The sequence below is a fragment of the Vanellus vanellus genome (assembly GCF_965231255.1).
Source record: "Vanellus vanellus genome assembly, chromosome: 12".
Lineage (NCBI taxonomy): Eukaryota > Metazoa > Chordata > Aves > Charadriiformes > Charadriidae > Vanellus > Vanellus vanellus.
In genome coordinates this window covers 10,373,083-10,382,181 of record NC_138917.1, presented here as the reverse complement: position 1 = coordinate 10,382,181, position 9,099 = coordinate 10,373,083, and the positions used below count along the sequence as shown (strand labels likewise).

General features: G+C 61.2%; 1 protein-coding gene across 1 annotated transcript; it reads right to left on the bottom strand.

Moving 5' to 3' along the window:
• Nucleotides 1–3,184: 3,184 nt before the first annotated feature.
• On the bottom strand, nucleotides 3,185–7,577 carry CDT1 (chromatin licensing and DNA replication factor 1; the record flags this gene model as incomplete). The annotated part of the gene is made up of 10 exons (XM_082489425.1): nucleotides 3,185–3,576; nucleotides 3,684–3,885; nucleotides 3,967–4,101; nucleotides 4,506–4,694; nucleotides 4,993–5,096; nucleotides 5,427–5,572; nucleotides 5,682–5,876; nucleotides 6,369–6,586; nucleotides 6,679–6,843; nucleotides 7,206–7,577. 10 exons carry the CDS (start codon nucleotides 7,575–7,577, stop codon nucleotides 3,413–3,415), a joined length of 1,890 nt encoding a protein of 629 aa, XP_082345551.1. The 3' UTR covers nucleotides 3,185–3,412.
• Between the last annotated feature and the right edge of the window lie 1,522 nt (nucleotides 7,578–9,099).

Genomic DNA, 9,099 nt, shown 5'->3' with positions numbered 1-9,099 from the left:
CAGTGACTATTGATGTCACGAGAGGGGGGGGGGGGGGGGACACGGACACCTACAATTTTTCTTCTGGCCAGATGCTGTACAATCATTAAGTCCTATTTATTTTCCAAGCCACAGATTAAGCTGTGTTGAGTGTAAGGATCCTTTTTGGAGTTCATCCTTTTGGGAAGAAGGAACAGCCTGACTGGTTTTGGAGAGGGAGACTAAGATGCATCTTCACTGAATTTTTTTTTTTTTTTAGGAGACCAAAGTGAAAATACTCCTGCTGAGGCAGGAGAGGTCCGATAGCTTTGGGGGCCCACTGTTCCCCTTCGGTTGAGCCATGCCTGGTCAGCCTCCTAGCAACCCGTTAAAAGTTTGCCAAAGAAACACGGATGACGGGCACAAAGTGATTATTTGTCTAAGGGATAAACTCTGCAGAGGATGGTCTGGTTGCTCTCTGCTGTTGCTCACAGCAGAATAGACTGCTCTTAAATTAAGGTAGTGCTTGCTAAGGAGAATTCAGTGCCTGCCCAGCCCTGTGTCCTGAAATCAGGAGGCAGCCACTGCCAACACAACTGGTGTAGATGAGCTCAAACACCGTGTCAGCTCGCAGCTTGGCTCTTGCTCTCCTTCCTTTGAGACTGCAGGAAGCTGAAGCTCGCTGCTGTAGGAAGCTGTCTGCCTTCCCTTGGTCCAGGGTAGTTCTTAGCAGTCGGTTTTGGAAAACTAGGAGCAATCTACTTAGTGAGAAGTAGCACACAGCTGGGGGACGGGTGGTGAGGAAGGTGGCCATGCACATGCTCAGGGCTGTTTGCCTGCCTTCTGTCAAGCAGCACTGGTACCTACCAAAGCCTGGAGCTCCAGCCAGGGCTGGCAGCTCTTTTTTAGCACAAATTCCCCGTCTGCTGCAATGTATCTGACTCCCTGTGCTGCTGACTTCTCTGTGTCCCGTTCTTCCCCTGCTGTGTTCTTCTTGGGGCACCAGGACATTGAAAGGATGATGCCAGTTTGGAGCCCATTCTTGTCAGTACGTTTGGTGCCAGAGAAGGCCACAGGAAAGAAAGAAAAGGTGTTAGGCTTGCAGCCGAGCTCCAGCGGTCTCACTCAAGCTGTGTGATGGATGAAGTGGGGCTTGGAGATGCTCACTATAGCGTGGTTGAGGTTGGTCACAGGAGTAGCTAAGACCCAGTGTGCCAAAACTTCCGCATGCCTGAAAGCATAAGGGACTGACCCTGTCTTAGCAGGGGCTGAACTCACTGGTAAAATAAATGTTGACTTATTTTTATTTTTTCTAAACTGTCTCAGAGCTGTTTTTGCAGTAGCTGAAGCTATTAATCACCCTTGGGAGTGTCTTCTTCCAAAACCAGGCTGTCAGTGGAGAGCGAGGCTGTGGTGTGAGCTCCCCCTTGCCACCCCAAATGCACGGAAGAGGTTTGTAAGGAGTGAGCAGTTCAGGTATTTTTTCTCCATTCCTGGCACCCACCTCTGGCTGGAGGGGGTGGGAACCCAAGCTGGTCCTGCCCAGTGCCGGTGGGATCATAGACCAAGCCCCAACAGCTCAGCTCACCTTCCCCATCCAGTGCCCAGGGATGCCGCACACCCTGCCCTTACACTTGTAAGGGTTATTATGGCTATTTTTATCAGTTTCCTGAAAAGCCACTTCAGTGGCTGCTCAGTTTGTGCTGAGAAACACCATTCCCCCGGGAGAAACCTACCCCAGGGCACTTGTTTTCACAGCCAGCCCCTGCGCGGAGCCAAGGGAGGCAGCGCCTCGCATGCATACTTGGCACAAGGAGAAGGTCCCTGCTGCGAGGTAGAGAAGGGAAAAATTAGTTCCACCCCGAAGAGCCGTGGAAAGCAGCTGCGTGCTGTGGAAGCGAGCGTAAGCCCTGCCGGTGCCAGAGCTGGCTGCGTGCGGGGCCAAGGGGTGACATCAGGGAACCCAGGAACGGTGCCTTCATGCTGGCCGGGCTGCGAGCAACCATTGATGTAATTGCTTGCAGAGATAGGGCTGCGCAGGGGTGGCTTCCAGGCAGGAGGAAGGTTTTTTTTTTGTCCCAAGCAGCAGAACGGGAGCTTGCCGCAAGTCCCCCTGGGGCACACGTGTGCCTGCCGGGCTGCCGAAACCAGCTCCTCTCCGCTGGTTTCAGCGCAGCCAGTAACCCAGCCTCGCACCCCAACCCTGTGCATCCCTCCAGCCTCCAGGCTGGGTTTAAACCCTCCTCCCTGGAAACAGGGCTACCTCCTGCCAGCAGTGCCGGCCAACTGGCCTACACAACAGCAAGCAGGGTCCTGGAGGAGGAAGAGGAGGAAGAGCCTGCCTGCTCCCTGGGGCGGTGCTACGGGGAGCTCTGATGCTGCCAGCCTCCAAAACCAGCAGGTGGGGAAGCTTCCCTGGACCAGTACGGTCCCCCACCCAGAGGGATGAAAGACAGTCACCGTTCCATGCAAGTCCTTGATGTGCTGTGCTAAAACCAGCACAGTTTGGGCCAAAAAGCGGTGTGAGGTGTGCCTGATGCGGCACTGGGCAGGGGCAGCTCCCACCTCTTCCCTTGCACCCGCGCTGCCCTGCCCTGGGCGCTGAGCCAGGCCAGCACCTCTGCAGCCATCAGCACCCTCTTTGTCCCTCTTCCCAAACCACTTCAGCCAAGTGACCCTGACTTTCCCCTGGGGAAAAGTCCCCCTGCGCCCACCCCCCAGCCCTGGCTGCTCCCGGCCCCACGGGAGCTGCTCTGCAGTCCCTATTTACAAAAGCCGCATTCAGTTCCCTGCAAACCCACGCTCACTTTTTCCAGTAAGTCTTTCTCCAGGAGCTGGATGACGATCCCAGCCCTTCCCTGCATGTGCCGGCCGGTGCCAATTGCCATGGAGAACCACGGTGCTAACACGGCGCAGGCAAGGCAGCTCACGGAGGAAGAGCGCTGGGTTAACACAAGTCAGCTATATTTAAAACATTTAATACAAATATGTTTTGACAAGTCCTGTAGTTGTTTCCAGTGAGCGCTGGAGATGCATTTTCCCCTCTCTTAAAAAACAGAACAAGGCCCAGAACTCCAAAAAACATCAATTTGTGGCTTCTCCTCTCACTCCTTCCTGCCTGTCACCTTGCCCAGTCCTGCTTCCACCCCAGCTAATGGAAGAAGCCTCCTGCATCAAACCTTCAGGAGAATGCAGGAAGCCGAGAAGAGGTTACCGGCTCCTCTTCACCGCTTGCAGCGTCACCCCAGGATCCAGGGCTGCCTGCCTTGAGCTCAAGGGTGAGGGACCCTGGCAGACCTCACGAAGCCTGGACAGAGGAATTAAGTTAAATTAAGGCGTTTTGCTCTTCCTCAGACATCCCTAAGGATAAGCCCACATCAGATCCCAGAGCGCGGTCAGGATTTGCTACATTTAGAGGAGATTGCACGGGGGAAGTCTTGACCCTTGGGGGGGCTTAGAGGGCTTCTGCCTCTTTTGCTGCCTTGGTGAGCCTCTCCGCGATGAGACCGAGGTCCTTCCCTTTGTCCAGTTTGATGTAGGTGTCCGTCCTGATGGCGTGGATCCCCACCCAGTCGGGCAGCAGCTCTGCGAAGAGGCGCAAGTGTTTCTCCATCTCGCCTGCGAAAAGGAACGGCAGCCACCAGGTCAGAGCTCAGCTCCCCAGCCCCTTCCTCCTGCAAAGGCCCTCCCGCGCCGGTGAGAAGACACCCCCCTTGCTTTCCTACCAGGAGACATCTGCGTGTCATAGCTCTCGGCCATGCGAGCACAAGCCACCTCCATGGTCAGCGCCTGCTTCTTCTCGGCCACAAAGACGTTGCGCAGGATGCGGGCCATGGCCGGCAGCCGCCCCAGCATGGCAAGCCGCTCCTCTTGCCGCGGGTCCCGTGTCATCAGCGCCTGCAGCTTCTGCGCCTCCTTCGCCCGGATCTTGGGGAGCGGAGAAGATGGGGGTGAGACACAGGCAGGTCCCCCCAGTACCGGCATTACAGCCAGGACCGAATTACTCACCCTCTCGAGCAGGGCCTGGGACACCCCTTTCAGAGCACTGGAGGTGCTGGCAGGGGACGATGCTTTGGAAACCACCGGTTCCCCCGCACTGGCTTCAGCGGTTCTTAAGGCCAGGTTGGCAAGGGCTTTTTCCATCTGCTCATGTGGAAGAGGGAGGAGGAGTTGGGTTACAGCTGGGAGCTGCTCGCGCTGGAGGAAGGAGAAGTTTCCCCTCCACCGCCCCCGCTGCCACCCCGCAGCCCAGCGCTCCCACCCCGGCATGTCTGACCCATCCTGCCTGCACTTTGGAGTGCTCCATCTCCTCTTCCAGCCCCAAAGTCAGTACCGATGGCTCCTGTAGCCTGAAACCAGCCCTACACCACAACCAGCAGCGGTAACAGCCAGATGTGCGTTCCCACCTGCCTACACCTTACAGTGTTCTGAGTCCTGCAGCTCTGGAGCGATCCTTCCCAACCTTTATCCAGTAACATCTTCCCAGAGAAAGAGCTAGTTTGAGGTCTGCCAGCCACAGACGGAGCCAGACCCCAGTCCTGACTCACCTTGGGGGTCAGCATCCCCCGAGCCGTGCTCAGCACCTCCTGGGCCGTGGTGAGCCTGTCCTCCTGGGGCGGCCGTGGCAGTTCTGCCGGGCTGATGTCTGGCACCTCGTCCACGTTGAAGCGGGGATGCCAGCGGGTCAGCTTCTCCTCCGGCACCACCATGGGAGGGCTGAGGGCGGCCAGGAATGCCTGGAGAGGGGCGAGAGTTGTGTCATGGCACCTGCAAGTCAGGTACGGGGGAGCCAGCCATTGCCCCATGCTCCCAGCACAGTTTGGCAACACATAGTAGCTGCGTTGGAGGAAGTTCAGAGCCAGGAGAGATTCCAGCTGCCATCTTCCCCACCCACACCTGCCTGCCAAGAGCATCCCACAGGAACCAGGAATGTCCTTCGGCCTGGATGCCAGCCTGCTCCTTCCACCCACTTCTCTAGATGGTGACCAGAACAACCCCAGACCCCAAAAGTGGAGGGTGCTGGGGGAGCCTCACCTTGTGGTGCTGCTTGACAATGTTCACCAGGTTGCGGTTGAACTCCTTCCTGCGCTCCAGCAGGCGCGATGCTGACAAGTGCGGGCGGCCGTCCACTTTCTCCTCTGCAAGGAGAGACATGAGCATCACCCACAGCATCTTGGCAAAGCACGGCAACACCGCAACCAGGCCCAAACCTCGAGAGCCTTGGGAAGGACAGGATCAGAGCCCTGCCGTGGGACTGAGTCGCTGCCAGAATCGTCCTCCCACTTGTCCCAAAAGCGTTTTCCACTTCCAACACGCTCAGACCCTTATGCATCAAACAATTATCTAACAGACCAAGCAGAGAGCATCCCTGGGGATTCAGGGATCCCAGCCAGGATCGAGGACGGGACGCCCCAGTTCTTGGCTCCACTGCCCCCCCCCATACCCTCCCTCCCCTGAGTCATACACACCTTCCCCCAGCACCGGCTCCAGCGTGAGCTGATAGTCAGACTTCTTCACACCATTGCCAAAGGTGGGGATGTTCTTCTCCTGGCGCAGCCTGTACGAGGTGGGGTATACCGCCTTGATCTGCCCCATGTGCCGTTCCTCAAACTGCCTGCAACAGCACCCAGAGAGGTCAGGAACCCCAAGGACTGACACCAGGGCATCGCCCCAACAGCTTCAGCTGGGACCCCAAAATGGGCTACCCAGTGCTGCCAACTTACTTGCGCATCATGTCCTGCACTCCCTGCTTGACCTTCGCAAAGGTGATGGTCTCAGCACGGTTGAAGAGCATCCCAGCAATGGTGTCCACACTGCGGAACATCTCCGCCAGCACCTTGAACTTGTAAGGCAGTGTGAGCCCCGGTGGCAGGTCCTGGGCGAGGGTGTGGAACCGCTGGTACGCGGGGGGCTTCTCACTGCCGGGAAAGGAGAGGGGTGAGGGTCCCCCCCCACACAACAGCCACGGGCTGTGGTGAACTCAGTGCTGGGACAACCCCAAGGGTGCAGCCGGGGACTGAGACTGGCCAGGACAGGGGTCCCACTGCTGACAGGGCTGACCTCAGAGCCTAGGAGCTGAGTGCCCACCCTGGTTAGGGGAGACCCCTTTCTTCCCCTCATCCCAAAACTCTTATCTGAGCAAGCTGTGCCACTACCTGGATCACATCACCCACCCTTCATGTCCAGGGGACATGGATGTCCCAGTGCTTGTGGCAATGTCAGAGTGGCTTGGACCACGCTCGAGTTTTGCTTCAGAGAAGCCCTTTGCATGCAGCGAGGCCAGTCAGCGCCCCCCCACCCCCTCACAGGAGTGGGAAGACCTCTGGCAAAACCACTGTGGGGCTGAGCAGCAGATCAGGGCTGCGGCAGCCACCGGGACACCCCGATTAGCCCTCAGAGCTGCTCCTCACCCAGCCTCTGCCGCAGGAGCTGCCGCCCCGATGTCCCCGGACGGCTGCGCTCCCGAAGTGGCTCCGCTTCTCGCTTTCTTCTCATGGATCTGCAGCTCCAGTTGCCGCACTTGCTCCAGACGGCTCTTCAGGTCAGTGCTGGCCCCGGCAGGGACAGGTGGCAACTGGGCCAGCGCTTTCATTCTCTGCAGGCGGCACCGCAGCCCGGCCAGGTCCTCCTGGGTGGGGAGGGGGCACACGGTCAGAGGAGGGCTCGCACACCGGCAAGAAACACAAGAAACCGGAGCGGAAAGCCAGGCTCATCCCATACCCTCTGCAAGCGCCTGGTTGTCCCCGGGGGGGCTGTGCTGGGCCGCGTCCCCCCATCCTGCCCCTGGCCGGGGGAGCGGGTGGTGCTGGCTGGGGGGTCCGCTGCCAGGTCCAGCGAGGGTGGTGTCGGGGGACGAGCAGCGGCCGGAGGTGAAGGGCTGGTGGCCTGCAAGAGAACGGAGGAGCATTAGAGGCAGCCTAGGGATGTGCAGGGACACCACCCCCCTTCCCCAGTGTCGACCCGCCCCCCCCCGGCCTTGCACTGGGGGGGAGAAGCCATATGAGGATCTGCACTAGGGGCAGGGGGCAAGCCCTGGGAAGGGGGGCGTCTGCATTACGAAAAGGGGGAGAAGCCCTGGGGGGGTCTGCACTTGGGGAGGGGGTCAAGCCCTGGGGAGGGGGCTGCTCCGGAGACGGTGTCCTGGTTTTAAGGTGTGTCGTTCCCCCATCCCCATTTTAGGGCCGTAGCCGGGGGGGGGGGGGGGGGGGAGGGGAAGCGGCGCATCCCCGACCACAGCAGCTCCCTACCTCGGCCGGCGTCCCCGGCTCCTCGTCCCGGTGCAGCTCCAGCCTCTTCCGCGCCGACTTCCCGCTCGGTTCCCCGGACCGGACCCCGGCCGGCGATTCCGCTTCCATCTCCCGGCGGCTCCGTTTTCTGCCCGCCAGCCCCCGCACCGCCGGGGAGCCGCCGCGGGCCGGGGTGCGCGGCGAGCCGGGCAGAGGCGGCGGGTGGGCACTGAGCCCCGCCGGGACACCGTCCTCCTCCTCCGCCGCCGCCTTCCGCTGCACCGGGGAACCGGCCAGGGCGGCCTTGAGCCGGCGGCCGCCGCCGTGTTTGGCCGGGGCTCCGGTGGCCGCTTTCGTGCGGCCGAAGAAGTCGGTGAGGCGGAGCTGGGCCATGGCGGCGGCGCTCGGGGTCGGGATTGCGATCGTGGTCCCGGTAGCGGTAGCGATCCTGGCGCGCCCACACGTGCGCCCGGTTCGCCGCGCGCGCCAAAGCCTCCGCTCTCGGCGGGAACCCGCGCGGCCGCAAGCACCGCCCACCACGGGGGGCGGGAGGGGTCACGTGGGGCGGAATTGGCGCCACGGGGCTCTTAAAGGAGCCGTGCCTCCCTACAGCGGTGCTCCACGTGGGGGCCGGGAGGGGGGTGCCCGGCAGTGGGGGAGCAGAGCCGTTCCGCGGGTGCCCCCTCCGACCTTGCCCGGTGTCGCAGCGCCCGGTTCGGGGGCCCGGCTGGTGGCGGTGTGCCCCTGCCCGCTGCAGGGGTGGAGGCCGCCTGGCCCTCGGCCGGGGCGGGGGGCTGCAAGGTGGGGGGCCCTGAGCAGGGGGAAGAGTAGGGCAAACAGTACCTGGAATGGCACTTGGCCCCGGCCAGCCCCTGGGCTGGGGGTCACCCCCCTTATCTGCTGTCCCCAGGGCGCTTGGGGCCAGCGAGCTGCTGCTTTCCAGCCCGTGTGGGGCCGAGCCCTGCCCAGCGAGAGCTCTGTGGGGTCCCTCGGGGGACACTGCCACTGCTGCCTTCCCTCCAACATACGCAGTTCTGGGCAGCAGATGGTGCTCAGGCTAAGCACAGCCGTAGAAACAAGGGGGTCCGGAGGCACCTGCAGCAGCCCCCTGCCCTGGCATCCCCCTGCCCCAACGCGTGGCTGTGCGCTAATGGCACTGCCCGGATGTGGGAGAAGCTTGCTCGCCCATAAAACGCCTCGCCGGGCACTCAGGCACTGCCTGCGGCGCATTATGGGGCCGCGCTGTTCTCCAGCATCCCTCTTAAAGCCTGAGCGAGGCCGGCAAAGTGAAGCGGGGCCACTCAGGGCCGGATTCGGCTGCGCGAGGCAGGGCTCTGGGGTGCCGTTCCCCGTGCCCATTTACTTCCACAGCCTCTGTTCCCGGTCCAGCTGCCAGCTGTGGTGCGGCGGGGTGCTGGGGGCCCGGCTGGGAGCGAGACGCCGGCGTGGGCGCCATGCACCACCCTTTCCTGGATCCATTCTGGGTGGGGGGATGCAGCCCAGGGCTTTTGCAGTGGTAATTTCTATACCTGGGTTTCACGGCCATGGTGTTAATGCAGAGCTGCGCGGCTGGGCATTGACGAGCGTATTATTTGTACAAGTGAATCCATCTGGGTCCTGACGATGAGGGATGATGTGGCCGGGCAGAGGGGCAGAGTCCCTGCTCTGAGGATGCTCAGAGGCTGTTTGGGTGCCCACAGCCCATCCCAGCTCCCTCAAAGGGCTATGCCCAGCAAAACTCACCTGGACACGTGTTTGGGGGCCTTCAGGCCCACCCTGCCCGTGTTTTGGGTGCTACGGCACAGGCAGCTTCTGCGGCACATCTGGGGCCGGGGCCTGGGCGGTGGGGAAGAACCCTGAGAGCCCAGAGAAGAGAGCAGAGCCCGCTGAGGTGGGGAGTGTGTCGGCAGCGTGC